Source organism: Sebastes umbrosus, chromosome 11, assembly GCF_015220745.1.
Source record: "Sebastes umbrosus isolate fSebUmb1 chromosome 11, fSebUmb1.pri, whole genome shotgun sequence".
Lineage (NCBI taxonomy): Eukaryota > Metazoa > Chordata > Actinopteri > Perciformes > Sebastidae > Sebastes > Sebastes umbrosus.
The window spans coordinates 14546418-14572492 of NC_051279.1; the positions used below are offsets into that span (position 1 = coordinate 14546418).

The window sequence follows — 26075 nt, forward strand, 5'->3', positions numbered from 1 at the left end:
CTACTGTCCCTCGCTGTGTGAAATAGTAGCCCCACCTTCTGTCCAAGATGTTTTCATAGTGAATATATTATTTATTATATTTCAGGGATGCCTCTATAAAAAGAGGCTCAATTGCCTCATTTGCCTTTTAACTTGACACCTGAATCGCTTTACCTACAAGCAGCATTCAGTGTTAACTTTCTGATAATATTCTTATCATTTGGAGTGTTTATTTGTTTATTTGTTTTGCACAATTTAAGACTATACAACATAACAAAAAAATAAATGAATAATATACAGTGCAGGAAGAGGCAAAAAAACCCACAGGGCTTATCTGAAGCATCCACCTAGACACAAGATTAATATAAAGAAATAATACGACTACATAATAGTGATAACAAAACAATTAGGACAATATATATATAATAACAAAAATAACAATACAGTAAATATATAAAAAAAAGACAAGTGTGTGTGTGTGTGTGTGTGTCTGTGTTGCGTGGAAGTGTATGGTTAGTGTTTGTGAGGAGGATATTGATATTGATATTGAGAATATCTATAAAGAGTTCTGGGCAACTTTGTGAAAAAATATAAAACAAAACATTGTAAAAAAAAAAAAAACATTTTGAAAAAATAAAAAACATAAAAACAGATACATGGACAACATGGGGAAAAGCAAATAGTGACATGGCAAAAGAGATTGCAGGTATGTGAAGCATTTCAACAGGTAAATCGACTTTGACGTGCATAACTCAGATCACCTGACAGTCACCATGGTCACGTGTCATCCTTCAAGTTTCAGGAAACTTTTCTCCTTCTTGAAAACAAAACTGCCTTAAGTCCCGCCTCCTCTACACGCCTATTGGTTACAACCGACGATTGCCGCGCTCTGATTGGCTGCAATGTCGACATGTCTGAGCACGTCACAATCAAACAACACGGTGTGTAATTGATACCGTCCACGAAGAAAAAACACGGCTGGAATTCTAGAATTTTGAGGCAGAGAAGTGACAGTTACCATGGAGTCCGTCGTCAAGGTGAGTTAGTAAAATGTCAGCAGAGCAACGCGACCACTCTGCTTGTTTTATAGTCAAGTTACAACTTTGTTAACTTGCTGCCAAAATATCTCTCAAGGTGTCAACTGTCAGTGACGTTACTTATTTATACAGTCAGTCAATTCAAGTGTGTCGTCTGTTTCTGAGCTAACCAAGAAGGCTGACTAGTTTAATGCTGTTTTTAGTGTGTTTACATGAAGCCTACATTGAACTTCTCTGTGCTATTTGTGGTGCTCTTACATACACACGTAAGCTGTCGTTTGGTTAGTCTCTCCTGTGCAGCATATTACATAATCGTTCTTCTTAGAGATGCATAGATAATCAGCAGGAAAAAATCCACTTTATCTTGCATCTGTAGCTGGATTTAATGCCAAAGGGTCTTAAAGGTCCCATTATGCTCATTTTTAGGTTCATACTTGTATTTTGTGTTTCTACTAGAACATATTTACATGCTGTAATGTTAAAAAAAACACCTTTATTTTCCTCATACTGTCAGCCTGAATATGCCTGTATTTACCCTCTGTCTGAAACGCTCCGTTTTAGAGCATTTTGAGGGAATTGCAACAGAATTGCGTTGCTAGGCAAAAGCTTGGGTCCATGTGTACTTCCTGTCAGCTGATGACATTCACATACACTGCAACCAGGAATAAACTGGGACACATTTAGATTTTTTACATTTAAGTTGTGTCAAGGGTCTAAATATTGTATATTCGTGACATCACGAATGGGCAGAAATCCTGACAGGTTGTTTCAAATGCAGAGTTTCTGAATACGGGCTGTGTGTATTTCCCTGTGGATTGAGTGTTTCGATACTTTCACAGTATTTATATAGGACTTAAGCCTGCTGTATCATAAAAAAACATGAAAATCTCACTTTTTTATAAATATGGGACCTTTAAGACTTAAAGCCAAAAGTATTGTAAGAACCATAAATGAGCTATATGAATCTTTTTGAGCAAATTTACACCATTTTATTAGACGCCTTTCCAAAATATATACTGTTGTTTAAAGATGCAACTAATGATTATTTTTCATTATCAATCAAGCTGCTGTTTGTTTTCTTGATTAATTATTTTGTCTATACAAGCTGTCAGGAAATAATAATAATGTTTCTTTACCTTTTTATTGGCAAAAACAGTTTCATTTCATTCTCACTGTGCAATATCATTTTCCACTTGCGCAATTTTGTTAATAGTCTGTTTATTGTCAATACTGTATATACTGCTCCTATTTTTTATACTTCCTTCTATTTTAATGGTTCATATTTTGTTACACTTTGTTTAGCTCTTTTTTTTTACTGTGTTAACTGATGCATCTTGTTTTTTGCACTATCCCCTTTGCTGCTGTACACTGCAAATTTCCCCAATGGCAGGACTAATAAAGGAATATCTTATCTTATCTTATCTAAAACAATTAATTGAGAAAATAACTGGCAAAATAATTGGTTTGTTTTGTCCCTACGAACAGTACAAAATATATTCAGTTTACTATTGCATAAGAGAAAATAGAGCAGGAAATACTCCCAACCGAGAAGCTTAAATAATGGAATTTTGGTCAATTTTGCTTGAATTGATTTCAACTATTTGTTCATGATTCTCAGATGTATTCAACCCACAGAACTACATACAGCTAACTAGTGTCTGCCTTTGAAAACGGCTACTTTAAAGCGTGAAAGTATGTACTCTAAGCTGTACATTTGTCTGTAAGCCTGAACACTAACACATTACTGATCATAAATGAATGTCTTTTTAGTGTAAAACCAACCATTGAAATTGAAATTTCATCCTTACTGAACAGATGCTTTGTTTTTGTTTGGTGTTAAACAAATTAGGTTAGTCACAGATTATAATAGCAGAAAACCACTTGGCCATGTTCAACTATTTATAAGCCTATGGTGGTAATTAGGTGGAAAAAAGGAAAAAATGCATGCCTAAGCTTGTGTATTACACAGTTGACTGAACTTTTTGCAATTTAACTTAGCTGGAATGTAGAAGAGATTATCATTATATATCATTATATTTTCTTCTTTTCTTTCCCAGGATGGACTCTAAAACGCCCAGTGACATCAGAAAAACTTCACAGTACAGAAACGACTAGTTTAATGCAGTCTAATAAGATGATGTTGCCCTTGTCAAGGACAAAGGGAACATAAAGTAGGGAAGGATGGGTGGTGCTGGTGTTAGCAGAAATGTTAGAAAGCCAGATAAACTAGTTGTAGTGGTTGGAGAGGAAGTATAGCCAGGAGAGCAACACAATTGGCTTACAGAGTTGCAAAAATTCAGTGTTGAATTGGGTAAGCCATTTTGACAATTAATACAGCAGATACAAATAATTGGCTGATGGAGTACAGTGAGAGAGTGCTGTGTGGGACCGGGGAGGTGGAGCTGGACCCCAACATCGTGAGTGAAGAGGCAGGAAAACTGTATTCAGAGCTACAGGTAAAGCAGCTACTCCAAGTTATTGTTTCCTTTCTATACTAATATTGTTTTGAAAAAAAAGGCATTTTCTGAATGGTTTGTCATTCTGCTGCTTTGCCCCATCACAGACAGTTATTGAGGCCCATGGCGAAGGTGTGGTGGAGTCGCTGGTGCCCATATTTGTGTGGGTTCTGGAGGGGCTGGCCAGCTGCAAAGCCCAGCTGAGAGACAGGGAGGAGGAGGCGGAGAGGGAGAAAGCTGAGCGAGAAGAGCTGCTGCAGAGATACCAAGCAGAGAAAGCGCTCAGGAAAGAAAGTCAAGAGGTGGGGATTGATGGAGTTTTTAAAGTGTTAATGTGGTGTGGTATACCATGATTTAGGTTATGTGTTTTTAAAAGCTGTGAAAGTAGGCGGTTTTCTGTGCTCAGAGCATAGACTGTATATAGAGATGGAAGACACATCTTCACTTCCTCCCACTGTACAGAAGTGAAGCCAAAATAATCCTCACCCCCTTTTTGTAGCATAAAGTAATGAATTAAATTCAAACTTATAAGAAAAATGAACACTTGAACATACATCAGTGTGATAAGAACTACCTAAAATGACAGAAACCATCTTTGGGAAAAAATTATTTGTCGTGTACTTTTACTTTTTAGTTTGGCCCATGTCCCATCCGCTAACAAGGAGGGGGTGGGATTTATGACTTATACTGCAGCCAGCCACCAGGGGGCGATCGAGATGTTTTGGCTTCACTTTTGGGTAGCTGTAATGCTGTCCATCTTTATATACAATCTATGGCTCAGAGCTGTTAAAGCATTTTGTTTTCCTTAGAGGTATCTGGAGCTGGATGACCAAATTGAACAAGAGAGGAGAGCCATAAAGGGGAGGGAAAAGGAGAGAGAGCGGCGAGGGAGAGAGCTGGAGAAGAAAGCAAGAGGGCAAGCTGATCAGTGTGAGTATTTCAATGGCATATTAGCCATCTATCTCAAACTAGTCATTTTTCTCCTTTCAGTTTCATTCTTGTGCATGATCCATGTCATGACAAGATACGTTTTAAACCATGCTGAAGAAGAGCTACAGTCTATAAAGTTTTCAGTGATATTGAATCAGTAGATTGTTATGTTTTCTTGCAGTGGTGGCCTTGGAAGAGCAGAAGGCAAATCTGAGTAGAGAACTGAGCACACTGAGACACACTCACCACAAGGTCAGATACTGCTGTTTAGTCTCTTGTATCACCACACAGTGATTTCTTAAACTACAATATTAAGCAGTTTTGTCACTGCTCTATTTCTTACATATCGCTGATGTTCTCTCCTTTAGCTGGCTCACACACATCGGGAACTTTTGGAAAAGAGAAAGGATTCTGAAAGAGATTCTCCTTTAAGGTTCATATTCAGCACTCCTTTATCTGCAACTCATTTCAAATACTGTAGATAGTTCCTCACACAGAAAGGTTATAATTATTCCATGACAGCAGCTTTATTTTGAGTCATACATGTGGTACTGTGGGTTGTAGTCAACAACATAATCAAGAAATCCTACTCTAAGCCTACTGTATATTGGATAATGAACCCCATTGCAACATGCTAACTAACATTTCTGAACTTAAAGGATCAGTGTGTAACATTTAGAGGGCTCTATTGACAGAAATGGAATATAATATTATTAAGTATGTTTTATTTAGTGTATAATCACCTGAAAATAAGAATCATTGTGTTTTTGTTACCTTAGAATGAGCTGTTTATTTCTACATAGGGAATGGTTCCTCATCACGGAATCCACCGTGTTGCTACACCAACCAAACACGGTTACATTTCCCTGCTTGGGCCGGAGTTGATAACGTTACTCGCTCCAGTTGCCGCTGCTCAATTCTAACGTACACACACACTCTAAGCCCTAGCTCTACTCCAAAAGACCTACACTACTCTTACAACAACTGGCTCTAGAGAGGGACATTCTTGTTTTCGCATCGGCCACCGTAGCTCTCCTACACGCTTGGCATATGGGAGGCTTCAGTTGGTTGCAATCTGCAACCTCATCGCTAGATACCTCCATATCTTACACACTGCTCCTTTAACCATAACAATTGCATAACATAGAAGCAGGGTAGCAGTATCCCTGTTCACCTTTTGCAAGGTACAGTGTACACTATATATGACTGAAAAATGCAAATATAAGTTAAGTTTTGCTGCATTTCAGTCACACATGGGATCACACTAGTAAATTTGCCATGTTATATTGTTTTTAAATGAAACTTTTATGGAAAGGTTTAGCTCATTAACGAGAAAGCTATAATTTTATCTTTGAGCTTTTGTTTGAAAAAAATAAAGGTATTTAGTGGCAGTTGTTGGTAGGTGTTGATCACAAGTCACAGGCTATGATTCAGTAACGATAAGAGTGCTGCAAGAAAGTGGTGCAAAATGTAGAAGCACACATTGATACTGTTTATACAGGTGACTTTAGCTCAACTCATGTTGTGTTTAGAAATCATGTGCGTCCCAAGAATGCTGAATTTCCGTCCAACCAAGTCTTGTCACAATCCAGTGTGAATGAAAAGGTAAACATATTCTCACTTTACACATATAACTATATTTTGAACAATTTTAATACAAGGTTTTAGGAGCTGTTGTTTCTTCCTCTTCTTTTTGCAGATGATTCGAAGACCATATTCACATTCTGGTCCCCCCTGTTTAGAAGATTTAGTAGCCAAGGAAGAAAAGGCGATTGACATTGCAGCAAAGCCCGCCGCAGATCAGTTTATCAATGACATCATAAGCTCCACTCCTGAGCTGAGGCAATTTCATGACAGTGGGAATGAAAGGTAATAATATGAAACCACAGACTCGCTTTTTTTTTCAGTAGGAGATTTCAGTGAAATGTATGTGTAATAATCATTATCTAAACCCAAGTTCACTTCAGCTCAGGTTCACTGTCTCTCATTTCTTACTTATTCATTTAAATCTTTATCAGCACCCCAGTTAGACCAAACAGCGAAGAGCCACCGAGTGATGAGTCGAAGACCAACGTGGAGGACGAGATGACGGAGGTGGTGGAGCACAAAGTAGAAGAGGTGCAGAGAGGAGAGGGGCAGGAAAAAGACGAGGAGGAGGAAGTGGAGGAAGAAGAGAGTCTGGAGTGGGAGCTGCGCAACACTGACTCTGTGTTCTCTGAGCTGTCGGAGCTGAGTCGGGATTATTTGGAGAGTGTAGACCGAGGGGCCAGTGTCAGAGGTAAATTCCCACATTTATAGACCTTTCTCACAAACATGGTTGATGTACTTTCTCTTCATCTAAACTAGAAGTTTAATTAGTGGGTACAAAACACTAACTGCCCAGGAATTGGCCAGTTATCATTTTGCATAATAATACCTGTTTTATGCAATGTGCAGCATTGAAGCACAGAGTAAGTGATCAGAGGTGACGGGAGTTTTTTTTTTTTTTTTATAATCTGGAAATTGTGAGAAGCTTTTTATACCCTACTAACATGAAGTGCAAGTACATCTGTGAAAAAGGTCTCTTGCTGTAGGTTTCATAAAGTTTTACTTCCTTCTTTACCATTTTGCACCATTCCATGTAGTCATTTTTTCTTGGATGTGAATGAAGAGTAAATAGAAAAAACAGTTATTATTGCCTATATTTCTCTCGGTGTTATCTGTGTTCAAACATTGAAATACTTTCTTTTCTGTGTAGGCAGTGCAGACCAGTTTGAGGAGATTCTTTCTCAGTATGAGGAACTGAAAGTCACCCAGTGAGTCCTATATTTGATTTCTTTGACCTTGTTACGTCTATTCCGGTGTGCAGGGGATTTTCCAAACACTGGGGTTTCTTTCTTCAGTACAAAAGAATTAATAAGAGGAGAAAATGCTATAGTCACTAATTTGTTGGAACTGTTTACTCTCTTTACCAAAGTGATTGTTTTCATAATGTTTTATTATTATTTTGTATTAATCTTTTTATACGGAATGATAAAAAGAGATAAGTATAGAATTACAAGTCTTTCCAATCTTTGTCGTGAAATGAATATCCCCAGGGGCCTCAAAGAGGGTATACAGAAAATATGTAGAGAAAATATCAATGCTACTAGTCGACTATTTATCATATAGAAGCATACAAATAATTATGAATAAATAGATAAAAAGTGAAAATTAAATAAAGAAAAATAAGAATACTTAATACAAAATTAAAAAAAGAATAACTAAAGAAAAGAGAAAAAATGGGGAGAGGGGGATTAGTCAGTTGACAAAGTTTGTAAGGAGTTAAAGTAATAAATATATAAATATAAAATAATTTATGTAAAAAAATTAGCAGAGCTGCCTTTCACTGAGGATCATATCTTTTCCCACTTAAGAAAAGACATAAAATCTCTAAGCCACAGGGAAATAGATTACACCTTAGGAGATTTCCACTCAAGTAAAATACACCGTCTTGCTAAGAGAGCAGTAAAGGCAAATATGTCTGACTGTGAAGAATGAACAGAGACCCCAAATATCTCTATAAAAGGACAAATCTTAATAACGATTCAAATTTATGTAGTCTAGGAGAAAAAAATGACTGAGGTTAATAGAGGAAGCGTGACTTGTGTCTCATTAGTCTACAACATTTGGATAGATTTCAGATAGTCGAGTTTTTTAAAAATTAACACCTTGAACTGTATAAGTTCCAGCCTGGCACAAGGTGTGCTTGGTCGTATTGTGTACACAGCTTTATCCCACCACTGATCTGTAAAATCTACCCCCAGTTTCTGCTCCTAAGCAACTCTAGTTTTGACCATCAAAAGCCATGAGTTGCTCATATATCATGGATATGAGTGATTTCTAATAGAGATAATGGGTCAGAAGGTCATCCTGCTAGTTAGCAGGTAGGGAAGGATAGCATGGAAACAGAGAGGAGGCACAGTGTCTAACTTGAAAGTAACGAAACAAGTGTGATGTTTTTGGTGGGATTGGTAGGGAGGAAGTGAGTAGAGCCATTGGGGAAGATGAGGAACATGTTTGAGCCTTCAACCTACACCATAACGACCCTGGTGATTGAAGCCAATAAGTCAGTTTGTAAATATGTGCTGAGCACTAGTAGAACAGAAAATTAGGTAAGGCAAGTCAGCTGCTGAATTAAAATGCAATAATAATTTCCTCATTCTGGGTGATTTTCCATCACCAAAAAAAAATGGTAACGATTTGGTCTGTAGATTTGAAAAGACGTTTGGGCAAAAACAAAAGGGATGCATTGAAACAAAAAGAGAAATCTAGGCAGGACATTCATTTTTATCGTATGAATTCTACTTATCAATGATAGAGACAAGGAGCTCCTCATCTGGAAGTCAGCCTTGTGTCTTCATAATCTTAAATTATTCATCTTTTGCTCTTCTCTTTTCAGTGAATTAGTAGAAGCTGCCCGTAAGGCTTTGATATCTCGAGTAGTAGAGCTCACTGATGACCGTTCAGCTCTTAAACTGGAGGTGACCTCTCTTCAGGAAACAGTCTCACGACTGGAGGCGCGGATGAAGGAGAAGGAAGAGGAAACTAAGAGGTTTAGAAGATTGTTTTAGAAAAAATATTGCATATATATACAGTATAATATATATATACTGTAGTTACAATAACTTTGTGCTTTATATCCAATATTTTTCATAGACTTCGGAAAGAACTGGAAGCATGCCAATCTGAGGATCCTGATGTATGGAAACATTGTTATTTTAAAATCTTTGTCTACTGTATTACGCAGCAACAGTAGCACTGCATTTTTGAAGCTCTTTTAAAGTTCAGTAACTGCTCAGTGTTAATTATAATGTATGAAACGTGTGCATATACCTGATTAAATAGCATAATTCTCTACATTCAGGCTTCTCTGCCCACATCCATGCGCCACTTCTCTCGTTCTGAAATGGCTCGCGTGGTCATGGAGAAGAACCAATACAAGCAGCGTCTCTTTGAGCTGCAGGAGGCTGTAAGACGCAGTCAGACACTCAGGTAACTATGCTACTGAATCAACATAGTGGTATATAGGTTTTTTAAAGATTTAAAAGTTTTATTTCATAACAGATTCAGACTCAGTTCCAATAGAGAAATTGCAATTTGGTTAAAACAAGAACAATTGTGTTTATAGTTTTTGTCTACAAACTGATTTAGTGCTTTTCTTTCTTGTTTTATAGAGCAACAAAGGATGAGAGGTTAACAGAGGACAAAAGATCAAGTGTTTGGAGAAAGTAAGTGTTTGTCTTCATCATTTGACAATATACTTCATACCCATCATCTTGTCAATTAAATGTCCTCTTAACACAAAAAAAGTTGACTTGTGCAGCTTCGGAGGGTAGCCTGGTAACCGTGCCTGTTGCATCTTTGTGCCAGAGGATAGTGATACTGAAATATTGTTATTGTGGATTACCTTAAAACAAACCAATAACATATGAAACAATATTCCATATAAAAAAACAAAGTTTGCAAGGTTGCCCTGAACTTCTGTTGATAACAACAACCTGTAGGCAATAAACACATTAAAATATCAATTACAAAAGCCATGGGAAGGTAGCTCAGGGTTCATTTGGTTAGAAGTGTTTGAATATGCAGAAGTTGGAGCTTAGGAGCGTTACATGAAGGCAATAAGACGGCTCCTTAAAGGGTAACTTTGGTATTTTTCAATCTGGACACTATTGTTCTATGTTTTTGTGTCTAAGTGTCTAATGGGGACAACAATTTTGAACCTGGTCCAGTATTGAGGGATAACGCTGTAACCGGCAGCTGCAAAATGAGCTGCAAGGGCAAGTGAGCAGCTTCAATGTAAAGTTACGTTCAATAAAAGTGCTTGTTTTTGCCTGTGACGACCTCAGATTGTTATTATAAGTGTTTGACAACATTATGGAAAGGACCCTACAGAGAAATTAAACATTTTGTTGACCTTTCGCTTGATCCGGTCTGTTTGTTATTGTTGCCAAGTCCCACTCAAGAAGAAGTCTCGTTGTGAAATCTGAATATCGGGCAACAACAGGTCCCACTCTTTACAGCTTTCTTCTTCTGTGGGCATCACAGCGCCCACAGGAACAACACCAGTCTGCTGAGCTTCGCGGCCTTGCAGCAGCTGGTTCACCCTGCTTGTTACCTTTCTCTCTCTCTCTCTCTCCTCGTCCGCTCTTCAATTTGTAGGAGCTCTTCATCCGTATACTCTGGCTCAAATAGAGAAGAAAGATTCTTTGCTGTTTTTGGATTCATACTGAATATGTCTGTAAAACTAACTTTTTATTATATGGACACAACACAGAGCGACTGAACTAAACAAGTGTTCTATGTAATTGCACGTTTGGTAATGTGCTGTAGTCAGACATTTTATAGTCTTTATAAAATATTGATATTGTGTTTTTTTTATTATAGGTTCAACCGCTTGTTTGGCCTGACCAAGGTTCCCCTAATCCCACCTTCTGCATTTGCCCTGCAAACTTCTCCGTCACTCAGTCGCTCTCCTCTGGGGTCTCCACAACTACCGGTTGTCAATCATACTCATGCTGAGTAAGCTAGTGTTTCTGGCCATGCCACTCTTGCATATGCTCTTCTGTTTACATCATTATTTGCAATCAAAACTGAATCATTATTAAAAGACTCAAATCAAGCTGATTAACAGTAGAAGCGTTCTCTCTAGATCTGCTTCTCCTGCTGCTCTCTCCCCTCGTGTCAGGAGGAGAGAACTCTACAGAGAAATTCGCACCCACATTTGGGCATCGCTTGGAAAACGGCAGATTCACGGCTGGAGCACACCGCTGGCGAACACACAGGTAGTAGAAACGCACACATGGGTACACGGAAATACAACAATCTCAGAGGGAATGTAGAAGAGTGCATGATTAAAAATGGGCCTAAAGCTGCCCTTGTTTTTATGAGTCTGAATTGTGCATTTTTGTTACCGTACAGCATTTATTTGAACTAAACCAATGAAAAAAAAAGTCTTACCTTCTTACCACAGAGAGTTTAACATGCTCAGACGTGTTTATTTCCACAATCCTAGTAATATCCTGGTGATTAACTGTAATCACTGTAGGAATCCCAAGAACCTGTCCCCGAGCCTAAGGATGTGCCTGTTCTAATGCAGCTCAGACTGCTGGATCAAAGAGACTCCACAGCTAAGGTACATCTTTTCACTGCGAACCTCTTCAATACAAGAACCTAGCGGCCTTTACATCATACCTCTGGTGCATTTAAACGTGGGTCCTAACTTATTTTTCCCTTCAGCTGAACTGTGCGGTTGCAGTCACGCCTGACATCTCAGGAGAGGCCACAGTAAGTCTGTCATTATCTTGGTTAAATAACAACTCTAGTCATACTCTAATCACCGTGTACAATGCCATCCAAGCATAACTAACACTGCCCATGGACATGTTGTTTCACGCCACTCATCTTTCCAAACTCCACATCCGTCCTTCTCTGCCAGTGTTCTGTGTGGGTAGTTTCTGGCCCTGCCTCCTGCAGCGATATTACAGTGATTGATCCAGCACGGTCCAACACAGTACTGGATCAGTTCAGCCTCCCTCCCACAGCTCCTGCCCTCTGCATCTGTGCTGTGCCTCCCCGAGGTCAGTGCCAGTACAATGGGCTGCACCAGAAAACTTATCTGATGTATTCTGTACTTGTATCATCCCCTCATACCATACTGATAACTTACTTCCTTTCCTTTCTGGTCTTGTTATGTCAGGGGACACTGCAGGAACTGTGTGGATTGGAACTCAGGAAGGAAGGTAGTGTGTGCTGAATAAACAGATAAATAACTCTCTCTGATTGTAGTAAATGATTACAGTAAAATGCATGTTGGAAAAACATTCTTACTCTTTCTCTCTGTCTTTCCCACCCTTCTTCTTTCTCCCACTGTCTCACAGTATACTGGTACACTCAGCCTCTGCTGGCAGAAGGCGCTGTCTGCAGTCTGTTTCTCTCACAGAAGGTGTTCATTCACTCATGTGAGTTCTATCTGCAAAACAAATTTATATTCACATTTAAGTATGAGTATTTCATTATTTTATGTTGTAATGTGACATGAAGTTATCTTCATGTCTTCATTGAGAAATCTTTGAAAATAAGCTACTTTTTGTTGACTCAATCCAACAGGTACTCCCAGGGTCAAGTCATAGCTGGCTTAGCTGACGGGACTTTAGCATTTTTTTCACACAGTTCAGGTAACGTCTTTCTGTTTCCTCTTTATAGTTATAGTATAAAGAAGTATATATAGAGTAGTATATGGAGTCAGATCAGACTCAGTATTAATGAATGCACACAGAAGGATTCACAAATGTATTTTGTGATTTAGATATAAATGACTCTCACAACAAAACTATTTTTTGTGCACACAAAAATAGTTATCGTCGTATGAATGTAAAGAAAATCCACATATAAAGAAATAAGGTTCACAAATATATTGCAAAATTGCAAATACTTTTTAATACATATAGTTGTGGATTTTTAATACATTTATTTAAAACAAGATATATGTGTGTGTTCATCAGAAATATATTCGTGAACCTTGTTTTTTTTATGTGAATTTTCTTTTTACATTCATACATAATAACTATTTTTGTAAACATTGAAAAATATTTTTGTGGAGAGTCATTTACATATAAATCACAAAAAACATTTGTGAATCCTTCTGTGTGCATTCATTAATGTTGACACTGATCTGACTCCATAGTAGTATGTCAGTTAATCTATCTCTTCATTTAGCATTCTTCTCATTACTTGGTGTTCATTGATGTAAGTAAAGAAGCAATGAGTGCTGTGATCGACAGGTGGCTGGAATCTACAGTCACACTCGGTGATGCCTCTTGGACCAACTCCTCTGCAGCCCATTCGCTGCTGCCTTGCAAAAGGTGGCCGTTTGTGGGTGGGATATTGGAACAGAGTCCATGTGGTTGACGTTGACAGCAAGAAGGTTGAGGTAAGAAGCAGCGGAGGTACCTTCATTGTTCGTGTCTCATTTAGAAGCTAGGCTTCTCACAAGTTCTAACAAACGATATTACGTCACCCCAATCCTGGCATTTCTCCATCGGCTCCCTGGTCGTTTAAGAATTGATTTTAAGATTTTACTGATCGCCTTTAAAACATGTCTGGGTTTGGCACCAAGCTGAATTACGAAAATGTTGACCCCATATGAGCCAACTCGTAGCCTTAGACCCTCAGGTGGGGCCATTCTGGCTGTTCCAAAGTCGAGGCTTAAATCTAAAGGTGACCGTGTTTTTTCCATCAGAGCCCCTCGGGTTTGGAACAACCTGCCTGAGGAGATAAGGCTTGCAGAATCCGTAATCTCTTTTAAACACTTCTTAAAACCCATTTTTATAGACTTTTATGTGATGTCGGCCTTTTATCGTCTTTTAATGTTATATTGTTTTATAGTTTTTTCTTTTTCTTTTTATTTATTTAATTGATATGTTTTTTATTTTTATCCATTGTATTGTTTTATCTGTGACGTGCTTTTGTTTGGCCTCACTGTTTGGCTTTTTGTTGTCATATTGCCTTGTATCCTGCTTTTGCTTACTTTGTCTGTCAAAGCACTTTGTAAACTCTCTTTTTAAAGGAGCTATATAAATAATGTTATTATTCTAATTTGCACCGTCCTTGAACTCATCATCATTATTCTTTCATTATCTGCCCTTACAGCAATCATTCTTAGTCTCTGAACGCAGTGAGCAGCAGGTTCGTTTCCTGTGTGCTGGTGGAAGCGGTGTTTGGACGTCCTGCCGACTTGACCCAATCCTCAGACTATTTGACTGGTCCACAGGACGGCCGCTACAGGAAGTCGATTTTACTGCTTTAGTCACTAAAACATTAGGTACTGAAATGCTATTTTTTCTATTTATTACAAATCAAATATGTAAAAATGTAATTGTAATGTAAAGAAAATACATTTACAGTTGGGCATGTACAGTATGCCTATCTTGTAACTCTGGAATCTACAGTGTGTTACAGCATTGTGTAGTTATGTCCTATAATGTTAACAAGCACAGTTTAAGCTCATAGCAGTACGGCTCACACCATTGTTAAATTAGCTGGACACTTTGAAATCTTGTCGTTGTTAGTACCTACTCCCTGTTCTTAATTTTTTCATTGAGTGTGGTATTTGTGAATTTTTCTTTTCATATGTTAAAGAGTTATATATTTTAGCAGCCTTTGTGGCTTTAACAGTACGTGCAAATTCCTCTGTGGGTGTGTGGCAGCAATTCATAATCAAACTGGAAAAAAGTATACCTGCTATAGATAAAATGAGCAAGTATTGTTAGAGCCAGGGGGCTACAAATATTGAATTTACTATGTGTTTATCTTTCTGAGTTAAAAAAATAATTAACATTTTTTTAGTTTGTTTCGTTGAGTTTAAACTCATTCCTGCAGCTCAGCTAACATTCTTCTGTCTCTCTTTGTAGGCCAAGCCTTCCTGTCACTCTCACCTCTCCAGATCTCGTCTCTCTCTGTCATCTCTGGCTGTCTGTGGGTGGGCACAGGAGGTGGTGCCATTTTCTCCATCCCATTATCCATAAGTGAGTTTTATCAAAGATGCTCTATAACAAAGATGACGCATTACAAGCTCTGTCAATGGTTTGAAATGGTATACACTTCCTGTCTCCCAAGTGGGCATGGTCATGGCGTGTTTGCCTCCCCCCCCCACCTCGTATTGAAGTGTTGTGAACAGTTGTGCGGATGGATGAAAGCAGATTGGGCTATACTTGCATAATGTATTTATATTTTCTTTTGCTAACATTAAATATTTACAGCTAACCGCTATGTTTAGCATTATGAATATTAGTTAGCTAGGGCGTTCACAAATGTTAGTTGCCAGATCTCGCGAGAGTGTTGATGAAACAGAGAAAGGTCTCAAACAAAGTTAATTTTCTCCTGATTTGTGAAAAATGTAATTTTAGTATCAGAATGTTCGGAAGATATGGGACCTGTGAAAAAAATGGGTCCAAAATTTACTTTGGTGACTATGGGGCGAAAGGATCAGTCATAATCTGTGTTCACGTCCACTTCTCCTATTGGAGTTACTAGACCTAAGACATGCCGATAGTCTCCTAAAGGGGCGGGGCAGTGGCGAAAGTCACGTGACACAGATACAGGAAACCGACTCTCAGTGCGCTGTCTTCTTTCTGAACTGTCTCTGGTTGTTGTTAGACTGAGAGTATAGGTACTTAAATCTTATATTGTCAAATCTTATCTAGCATTAACTATATTAATGATCGTTTACAGCATCAGAGGCTGTTTCCATCCCATATTGCTCCATTTCATCAGCCCAGCTGTGTTACCATGGACACAGACAAGCTGTCAGGTTCATCATTGCTGCACCTGGTAAGAATCTGATCGTCTCAAACTGAACATGATAAACATCAACAACTTGTTAATTCACGGAGATCCTTCAGAGTGCGCTTGCATGCAGTATTTGTCTTGTAGTGACATCTTTGACCCCACAGGTTGTTTGATCGTCTCTCCTGGCAGCAGCACCGTCACTACCTCTCAGGTTATCCTCAGTGGAGGAGAGGGATACATCAACCTCCGAATTGGTGAGTTGAAGGAAAATATAATTTTAGTATCAAATTGTTTTAAACTGTCTGATGTATTGGATCAGCATTTCCTACTGTATTGTATTGTATGTTGCATGTATTTACTTTTTAGTCAGTGTTTAGTTTATGAAATGCCTCACTGAGCCGTCCACTTTTTCAGGAGACGATGCAAATGAGGGATCAGTTGAGTTATCCCAAGCTACGCCTCAGCGGTCCGAACGCAGTCACATGATCATCTGGCAGAATCCCACCCCCTCCGTGCCCAGCCCGGCCCTCTGACATTTAACATCATCTCCTAGTTCTGCCCTTTTGGAATGAGATAAAGAAGGAGCGGACATACACTGTACACCAGCAAAGCTAGAGACAACATGGGAAATGGTGCTTTCATGGAACTGAATCAACCAGCCTCTCAGTGTAGCAGCAATAAAAGTATCCTCTAAATATATACTGTGTATGATATGTGCTGTTACATCCTTGTTTACCTCATTCATTTTGAACATCTATCTTTTGACTGGATATTTCTGATGGATGTTGATGCCTTTCTTTGTGCCTTCATCTGATTTTATATAATTTCTGTAAAACTGGTCAGCCGAATGATTGTTACTATCTAATTTTTACCTTTGCACTAACAATACATACCGTTTCCCTGAAATACAGCTCTTCATTCCACCCGGGGGCCACCAGGTCTTTCTCTCCTACATCTCTGGATCATAAAGTTTAACTTAATAATGTGGCTGCTCTTGAAGCTGCTGTGTACATACTTTGTTGTAAACTGTGAACTGGAAACATGTATTGATCTTTTCTCAGCATACAGACAATCAAACACTTATTATCTCCTGATGCTACATTGAGATTGGGGATAACTTCTTTTGATTGTGATGGGGTTTTCTTTTCTTTTCAAATTCTACCCTTTCACATTGCATGTGGTGTAATTACAAACTGCACATTTTAAATGTGTCTGTATAAAAATGTGATATCCCATCATCTATATGAACTATTTCAGTTGTCCTTAGAAATTATTTATTTTCTCAATCAGTTATTTTCCCAAAGTCTTTGGATGTCTTAATTTGTTTTGTCTGATTTCAGTATCTTTTGTAAAATAAGGGAGATAAATTCTTTCAAGTGTCCTATGCAGTATTTATGTGCAATTACACGTTTGTGCACTCATGTTGATGTCATAGCATCTCCTTATCCTTCTTGGAAAGAAAATTAAGACTTAAGTATTCGTTCTGACTCGACCTTGTGCAAACATGATTATTGTCATTAAAAATGTCTTCAATGGTGAATGTAGTAACTTTCATTCTGAGTCGTATTGCCGTAATCTGGTGCAACAAATGAACAAGGAAATCAACAAAATAATACAGTATATTCATCTTTTTAATCTTCATATATTGGAATCTATAGTAGTTACATTACAACCCTGAGTGTGGTACATATACAACTTCTTAAGCAAAGAGGATACAAATTCTCTGTCTTCCTTATGAAAACATACCAAATGACAGTTTGTTTCCATGTGAACGAGGTGTTGGTGAAGAGAAGGACAACCCAACTATGCCACTCCTTTGCCTCAGGCAGTTTAGCCTGTGTAAGGAAAGCCCTTCATGTAGCAGTCAGTCAGTTTAGTTGGCATTTTTGGGCTCCACGTCCTATGTTGGGCTGCTGTGAGTCCTAGGGATCCGTATCCTGCGGCTCAGGGAGCGGGCAAGGCGGTCCATAGCTCCACCAACAGTTTTCCCCAACTCCTTCTGGGAGGTCAGACCCTCAATATTGCCACTGTACCACATGACCCAGCCTGCCAGGGAAAATAGCACCAGCAGGGCTCCTGAGTACACCAGCAGATCCCCAAAGTCTCGGCCTTGGATCTCCAGTGGAGCGAAGACCCCCAGCAGCAGGGATATCACACCCAGCAGGTCCATGAGCACAGCAAACAGCAGGGCCAGCTTACAGTGGGACAAACCATCATATTTTTTGTGTGCCATGGCAGCACTGAAAAAGAGAGGGGAGGATGTGTCATGTGTCATGATGGACATGTCAGGTCAGTAATAAAAGGACAGACAGTATTCTAAACTAATTCATGACATTTACCAGCTATAAAGGCAAGTAATCTTTTTCCTCTACACTTAAAACACACATAATTATTATAAAAATAACATTGAAAAAGAACATTAACCATACTGGCTTCTGCCTACTTATATGATGTACACTGGCTTTGCATTTACAGTCAAAACAGGTGCCACACCTGTCTCACAGGTTTTAAGAGACTTCTTTTATATGCTACACAGCAGCAAACTCTACATTAGTACCAATAGATTTGTTAGGCAAAATAAAATCTTGAACTTACCGTTTGCGTGTATATAAAATCCAAACGTGATCAAAATGGAAATCGTAGGCTTCGAATCTTTCCGGATCGACTCTAAAAACGCCACCAGTCAACAATGAAACCTGACACCTTGTCACCTGCTCTACCTGTCTACCTGCTCTACCTGTCCACCTGCTCTAACTGTCTACCCCTTTACCTGCTCTAACTGTCAACCTGTCCTGCTGTGTGTTGACACAGACAATAGATACTTTGGAGTACATTTTGTCCTTTTGTCACATAATTTAGTTAGTAGTTATTTATCAAGTAGATAAGGAAATGGCTTCTGAAAATGTAACTTTACTCAACACAAAATAATATTTTATTCTGCAATTATAATAAAATAATATTTTGTATATATATATATATATATATATATATACATATAATGTAAAGTTAAATTTTCAGAAATAAAATATAAGTAATAAATAAATATAAGTAATAAACATAAGTAATAAATGAATAAGTAAATACTTGCAGTATTCATATATATACATATACGTATATATATATATATTATTTATAGACATATTTTAAAATACACATCGCATTAAATCGCATATATCACATGTGTATTTTAAAATGTCTATAAATAATATATATATGTATATATATACATATATACATACATGTATATATATATGTATATATACATATATATACATATATATGTATATATATATATATTATTTATAGACATATTTTAAAATACACATCACATTAAATACGGCAATTATTTACTAATTGATTTATTACTTATTTTATTCACTTTCCGTCATTTATTATTTAAACGGTATGTTTAATTATTATTATTATTATTATTTTTATTTTATTTTTTTTAACCGTTTGCTAAAGACGGTCATTACATCCGGAAGTGACGTAGCAGAGTGTTAAAGGGCCGATAATTGTTATTGTTAGCTTGTTAGCTAGCAGAGCAGCTGGTGAATGGAGATATGACAGAGTAATAACGTCTTATTACATGTGCACGATTCAGTTATTACAAACACAAAGTGGTATGTACCAATTTCTGCACAATATACTGGTAGCATGGAGACTGTAGTAAATGTCTGAGTGACTGAATTAAACACTAAATTGTTACAGAAAAGGTGCAGATTGTAATTTTATATTCGCAGCTGAATGAATTCTTGCTAACGTTAAGAGCAGGCTAACTCAGTGCGGAGCTAACTGATGTTAACCAGCTGCCATACTGTACATGCACATTACATGACTACATGAAACTAGTATTTGTGTAACACATCCAGTTGTACTGTTTCAGTTTTATACATGCATGATGAGGTTTATAATTAAATGAGCTTATGTTTGCTGGATGTCTGGGCTCCACATAATGAAAGCTTGTAGTTGAGCTGTTACCTTTTGTAAATAATGTGCACTATATATATATGTAATGATGCAATTTCTACTGTGCATTAATGTCATTAATTAACCTATTTTACAAGTGCATTTACCTCTGTTTACATTACATCTATTTTTATATTTTATACTTCTAGTGTAACACTTCTGTTTATATTTATTTATTACATCTACATTACCTGTTTTATTTGCTTTATAACTGTGTGTGTGTTTTTACCTGTTATATGTTTTATCTGCCTCGTTTAGTCTTGTCAAGTATTTGTTTTAAAGCACCTACCAGAAGTGGCAAACTGTGAATCTTGTTGTATTTAATACAATGACAATAAAGCTTTCTATTCTATTTCTATCTATGTGAAATATCCCATTGAGTTCTTCAGCAGTAATATTTCTTTTTTAACACACAAACTAATCAACCATTCTTCTTGTCTGGTGTGTATGAGATGGAGGACGGAAACAGGAGTGATGCTGCTTCCACATCCAAGAGCCACGCAGGCTCACTCCACCTGCAGAGTAAGGGTTGATAAAACTACAAATATTTGCAAACTTTTCGGTCAGGCATTTTAATTAATACTGTGTGCATGTTCCCTCCTCCTGTTCAGCTCTCAAAAATGAGGATGCCTATGAAATTACCATCCCCTACGAAGAGAGCAACTTTGTGCAGCAAGGATTTTTCAACCAGAGTGATCAGAACTTTGATGGTCAGAATCAGTACTATAAAATGCATTCTTTTATTCATACAATAATCTTATTCTTAAAGGGACTGTTTGTAAGAATCAGAAATGCTTGTTAACAGTGACACCTGTGACCGTTAAGTCAATGAAAGTCAGCGTCGGGCTCACGCTTTTGCTCGCTCTAAATAGACATGAACGAGCATCGCTCAAAACAGTGAGGCGACACACGTCAGCTAAAATCACAATATCACTCTATATTTCACCTGCTTGGCAGTAATGTTAGCTGACCAGACGAAGGTCTCTCCATGAATCACTGCTGATCCTAGTGTTGACTTTTCTGCTTTAGCCTTGCGACAACAGCCGGAGGGAACAGGGAAGACACCGGCACTGACACCGGAGACGATAACGTTTCTCACTGCAGAACCCGTCACTTCACAAGACACGGGAAACCTCTGTTGGTCTGGAGGAGCTGCAGCATTTATTTCTGCACAAACGTCCACTGTACATTCATTAGATATTCTCAGAGCTACGAAGTCTCCTGCAGTGTGTAGTGTGCGCGCATGCACGTGAGGTGGAGCGAGCTGAGTGAAGGCAGGCAGGCAGAGGAGCAGAGGAGCAGAGTACAGCAGAGACTCCGGCCCTGGAGACCAAAGCTACGGTCTCCCCTGCGTCCTCCGACCGCGTCCTCCGACCGCGTCCTCCGACCGCAGCCAACACTGTTTACAGACGGGCTTCACTAGATATAACTTTGTGGTTTTGGTGCTTCCGTGTAGTTTGTGTTGGAGTCTTGTCTGAACAGCGTAGCCACACATGCGAGTGCGCATATGCGAGCGTGCATGGGACACCGACCCAGGTGATTTATACGTGTAAGAAGTTACAAACAGTCCCTTTAACACAAAGTTTTCTGGTACACAATCATTGGTGATTTCCCCAAACAATCCTCTCTGTCCTCCTCAGAGTCGCCCCCATCTGCTGGCCCGTCTCAAATAAACAACTCATACATGGTGATCACCAACCTGCGGACCCAGCTACAGATCTCTCTGGAGAAAAACTCTTGGCTGCAGAAAAGAATTGAGGACTTGGAAGAGGAGAGGGACTTCCTCCGTTGCCAGCTGGACCGCTTCATCTTTTCCACAAAGAGCCAGGCACAGGAGCCGAGTCAGAGCCAGTACAGTAACGGTGAGGACAGGGGACAGGTGTGACATGATAACCTGTCCAACAAGAATATGAGTACAAGTTGATTAGAAACAGAAATTTTGAAAGGCAAGTCTCTACTGATGGAAAACAAATTCTTCCCTCTTGGTATTTGTCTCTCTGTAGGTTATGAATCCAGACGATTCAACTGGAGGGTAAGAAGAGAAGAAGATCGTCCCGTTGGTAAAAACAAAGATTTATGCACTTAACTGCTACATTCATAATGGTTTGATATAGTTGTGCATAAGTGTAGCATGTTCATGATTTACTGTGGTTACTATGATTTACATATGTGTATTCCATCTTATATTTCAGATTCTCAATTATTACTGCTTTCCTCTCTTCATAGAGCAACCGAAGACAGAGTCTCAGCATTTGCCCTCACGTCAGTTCATCCAACGAAGGCCTGGCCCTCCAACCATGGTGCCTTCCAAAAACCATGTCTCCAGTCCACTAACCAATCAGCTTGCCTCTATAAATGCTTTGTTCAACTCCACACAATCCCAGGCCCTCTTGCAAAACCATAGCCATACTAGTCCCAATACCACAGCCAGCGGCAACAGCAACAGTGCTACAAGGTCATCCATCAATGAATCTAGGGGACAGAGCCACATGGGTCCAGGTAATACAAAGCTTCCCATCACCTTAATGTGATAGTTCGGGTGTTTTGAAGTGGGGTTGTATGAGGTACTTCTCCATAGTCATTATATTACTTAGAGTAGATTAGGGTTGGTGTGCCCTCAGCTTGGAGAAACAGATAGGAGTACCGACACCGGAGAAAAGCAATACAGTGCGGTGGATGGGGCCAGCAGAAAAAACTTATTTTAGCCATCTAAAAGAAAGGCTCACCTAAAAAAAATCAATACCCGTTTAAGTGTACGCTATATCTAGAATATTTTCACCACTTCATCTTGCCGTCAGACAGCCCTTTCCTTCTCCTTTACGACGAGGAAATAAACTGAAAGTGAAACGTATCTATTCTCTCTCAAAAGCCAACAGGCTCAGATGACAAAAACCATGTAGACACTCAGTCGCATATCCATTTTTTTAGGTGAGCCTTTCTTTTAGGTGGCTAAAATCCATTTTTCTGCCATCCCTGTCCACAGCACTGTATTGCTATTCCTGTTTGTTTCTCAATGCTAGGGGTGTGCCGACCGTCATCTACTGTAGGTAATACGTCTACTATGGATAAGTACCTCATACAACCCCACTTCAGAACACCCAAACTATCCCTTTAATTGATCTAATACTTGGTTGGGAAAAATGTTAACTGTGACTTTTATCTTGTGGGTATTGCTGAGGATTATTTTTATGCTCTCATCAGATTCACTTTCACTCTTGGGAGAATCTGATGAGTACTTGGAACAGGAAGGCTACCTTGAAGAAGAGGAAATGATATCAGGGGAAGATGTAATGCAACATACCATCAACAGCAACGGACACCAATTTAAGAGAAGGCGGATCTTCCGAGTCCCGAGAGAGCGGCAAAGAGGTAAGGGAAGGAGGAAAATCCTGCAACAAAACTCAGTTTCATTACTTAAACATAGATTGACATAGGACTGCTGTAACTAACTCTCTTGTACATTCTTGTTCTTCAGTGAAAGATGCTGCTGGAGTGCTGTTTCGCTACAAGAAGATCCTGCTTACATACCAGCGTCTGAAAAACATGTCTAAAGCCTTCAATATCCACGGTGTGGACCGCAACACAGTGGCTTCCACCACACCCATTGCTGAGCTGCTACTAGTGGCCCCAGAGAAAGTGGCAGAGGTGGGCGAGTTTGACCCATCCAAGGAGAAGTTGCTGGACTATGCCCGGCGCTGCTACACTGTCCTGGATGAGGAGACACTTAGCAGGGTGCAGGCTCTGAAGAAGAATAACCTGCTCCTGCCCATCTCCTACAGGTTTAGACACTGAGGGGAGAAAGACAGAGGAATGGGACGTCTGTCTCTCTGTCAAACAGTGAAGTGGTGGTTAAGTGTGGAGAGAAAAGGCAGTTAGGTTCTGCTGCAGCAGGCCAGCTCACCTCCGAGCACAGAGATGTCCAGAGGTATGAGCAATTATTTTGCTATCTCAGCGTCCCGGATATGGCCATGGAAACTGCGACTGAGATCCTTTGCTTTTCAGACAAATAAACTTTTCACATCTCACTTTTATTATCAATATGATGAGTTTCTTTAATAATAATAATATTACAGTAACAGTAATTACTTATCTCCTCCCGCCTTGATTATTGAAACTCTCTCCTCTATGGCATCAGCAACACCTCCATCAATAAACTCCAACTGGTTCAGAATGCAGCTGCCCGACTCCTCACCCACACCAAATCATGGCATCACATCACCCCAGTCCTGAAAGACCTTCACTGACTCCCCGTCTCCCACCGGATCTCGTACAAAATCCTGACCCTCACCTACAAAGCCCTCCACCAACTTGCCCCCCCCATCTCTCTGACCTCCTCTCCCCCTACCAACCTCAACGGTCCCTCAGATCCACCTCAGCTGGTTTACTCTCCACCCCCAAGTCCAAACTCTGCAGCTTTGGGGACAGTGCATTCTCCAGTGCAGCGCCCAAGCTGTGGAACTCCCTCCCAAAACTCATCAGAGACTCCGATTCCCTCACCATATTCCAGTCCCGCCTCAAGACCCATCTTTTCTCCTCTGCTTACTTGTAGCCCCCCCCCCCTCCCCCCTCCCCCTACCCATTTGTCCGTGTGTATGTATGAAAGTGTGCCTGTGTATGTCGCCTGTTTTTGTCGTTCGTCTCCTGTTTGTCTCACACCGTTTTCCCCCCGAATGTGTAAAGCGTCTTTGAGATCTTTAAAAAAGCGCTTTATAAGTTTAATCTATTATTATTATTATTATTATTATTATTATTATTATTATTGGAATTGCTTGTCTTCAGTACTGAAATGAATGAGACCAACTTAGCTCATTCATGTTTCAGCCTCAACTTTTGTAGAGACACACAGACCTTTTCTTTCCTGAACATCTGGATCAGCTTATGGCTAGTAGTTCATTAACTGATTGTCAACATCATTTCACTTCCTGATGGTCTAAATGATTTTTAAGCATAACAATTTGGTTTCACTTCATCTGTGTGCACAATTCTAAAAATATGGTAGCTTTCAGTCACAATGTCTGTATATGTTAAAATTATGCTGCACTCCATAGATTTTGTAGAATTAAGAGGTCATCATCATCATCATCATCATTTCATTTTGTTTATATTGCTCTGTGTGTCTTTGTTGTATTATTTTTGGCATTGTCATTGTATCCTCAACCATTTTCACTTGCCTTAATGCAATTTTTGTGATTTCCTAGCGCAGGTTTTGGGCCACTTTTACTCCCTGAACACCCACTCATTTTGTCTCTTTTCCTTTCCATTTCTTCTGGTATAAAGGAGGGGAGAACTCTTAAAGAGAGGGACACAGATGCGAACATGAACTGAATACAGTAAAGACTAGTCCAACATTATGTGGTGTTGATGCATTTTTGACAGTAACACACTTCTGACAACAAGATTCACTTGTTTTTATTTAAAAATCAGACACAAATATGTTGGTGATATTGTATGTGACTCATAATAATAATAACACCGGTTGGTCTTGGGCCCAGTTTTAACAATAATACTGCTGCATTACTCTGTTGTTCCACTAAGGGTTGTACCAACCCTTTTGTAAATGATCTGCACTAAAATACAGTAAAGTGTCACTTTCTATGGTATTGAGGCTCTGGCTGTAATGCTTTTGTGAGAATATTACCTTTTGTAAAACGGTACAGAGCATTTACTATACTAGCTATTTGTAACTTTGTGTAACTTCTGGTTCTGTATGAAAAACTGTGGGCATTAATCACACAAACAATTTCACAGTGTGAGTTACTGAATCAGCAAAAGCAACTAGCTTCCCACTATAAATGCATGTGAAAAGAGCTCCTTGATGGTCCGTAGTTTATAGAGGTCTTGTCAAAATTCATCATTTTCAAAGCGGCAGACATGTTGATTATATTGTACAATAATGTGTGGTGTTCATACCGGTACAATGAAATTATAATATCTCTTATATTAAAACAGATTAGGTAACAGTGGTATACAGTGACTCTTGGCTTACATTTCCTAAAAGTTTTTTTTCTTAATAGCAAACAGATAGGTACTCCAATTTGTGGAAGTTATGCCATTTTCACTGTCTGATTGTTTGTGTGGCTAAAAAGCAAGCAGTGCAGTGCTACTGCTAAGCAGACTTTGCAAAAATCATACCAGAGTACAGTGTTTTAAAAAAACAATAATCTGTTTGTCTCATTTGTATGTCTCATATTTATGTATGTTGAGTGAAATGTGTATCTATCAGAAACAATGCCTATCATTCACCAAATGTATAGTATGGTGTGTTATTAATGTCAATAAGGCATTTGATTTCTTCCAAAAATGTAGATTTATTAATCTGTAAAAACTAACATCACCACTTGCTGAAAAAATGCGTATGATTGGGGAGTAAAGTGCAACCAATTTTTGTAGTATG

At 38.9% G+C, this 26075-nt stretch overlaps 3 protein-coding genes across 5 annotated transcripts; 2 read left to right on the forward strand and 1 right to left on the reverse strand.

Moving 5' to 3' along the window:
* Window positions 1-860: 860 nt before the first annotated feature.
* Window positions 861-17252, forward strand: si:dkey-17m8.1 (C-Jun-amino-terminal kinase-interacting protein 4). Of its 3 annotated transcripts, XM_037785480.1 has the most exons (29): window positions 936-1016; window positions 2635-2708; window positions 3074-3472; window positions 3580-3774; window positions 4282-4402; window positions 4584-4654; window positions 4771-4835; window positions 5935-6007; window positions 6102-6271; window positions 6421-6680; window positions 7140-7197; window positions 8823-8975; window positions 9080-9122; window positions 9288-9415; window positions 9598-9651; window positions 10811-10945; window positions 11076-11208; window positions 11472-11558; window positions 11663-11710; window positions 11862-12003; window positions 12123-12165; window positions 12304-12384; window positions 12533-12600; window positions 13207-13355; window positions 14075-14246; window positions 14836-14949; window positions 15656-15754; window positions 15877-15966; window positions 16127-17252. In XM_037785480.1, the coding sequence occupies exons 3-29, from the start codon at window positions 3374-3376 to the stop codon at window positions 16243-16245; spliced, it is 2970 nt and encodes a 989-aa protein (XP_037641408.1). In that variant the 5' UTR covers window positions 936-1016; window positions 2635-2708; window positions 3074-3373; the 3' UTR covers window positions 16246-17252. The 3 variants fall into 3 exon arrangements, with proteins under 3 accessions (XP_037641407.1, XP_037641409.1, XP_037641408.1); XM_037785479.1 differs by lacking the exon at window positions 2635-2708 and having other exon boundaries at window positions 861-1016; XM_037785481.1 differs by lacking the exon at window positions 2635-2708 and having other exon boundaries at window positions 861-1016; window positions 11112-11208.
* Window positions 17253-17325: 73 nt separating this feature from the next.
* On the reverse strand, window positions 17326-18451 carry LOC119497419 (transmembrane protein 238-like). The gene is made up of 2 exons (XM_037785549.1): window positions 18308-18451; window positions 17326-17952 (listed from the first exon to the last, which is right to left on the reverse strand). The coding sequence occupies exon 2, from the start codon at window positions 17943-17945 to the stop codon at window positions 17613-17615; it is 333 nt and encodes a 110-aa protein (XP_037641477.1). The 5' UTR covers window positions 17946-17952; window positions 18308-18451; the 3' UTR covers window positions 17326-17612.
* Window positions 18452-19165: 714 nt separating this feature from the next.
* Window positions 19166-25032, forward strand: ccdc106a (coiled-coil domain containing 106a). Its single transcript, XM_037785520.1, has 8 exons — window positions 19166-19335; window positions 20134-20203; window positions 20293-20391; window positions 21322-21543; window positions 21685-21741; window positions 21908-22180; window positions 22883-23050; window positions 23157-25032. The coding sequence occupies exons 2-8, from the start codon at window positions 20134-20136 to the stop codon at window positions 23471-23473; spliced, it is 1206 nt and encodes a 401-aa protein (XP_037641448.1). The 5' UTR covers window positions 19166-19335; the 3' UTR covers window positions 23474-25032.
* Window positions 25033-26075: the final 1043 nt, after the last annotated feature.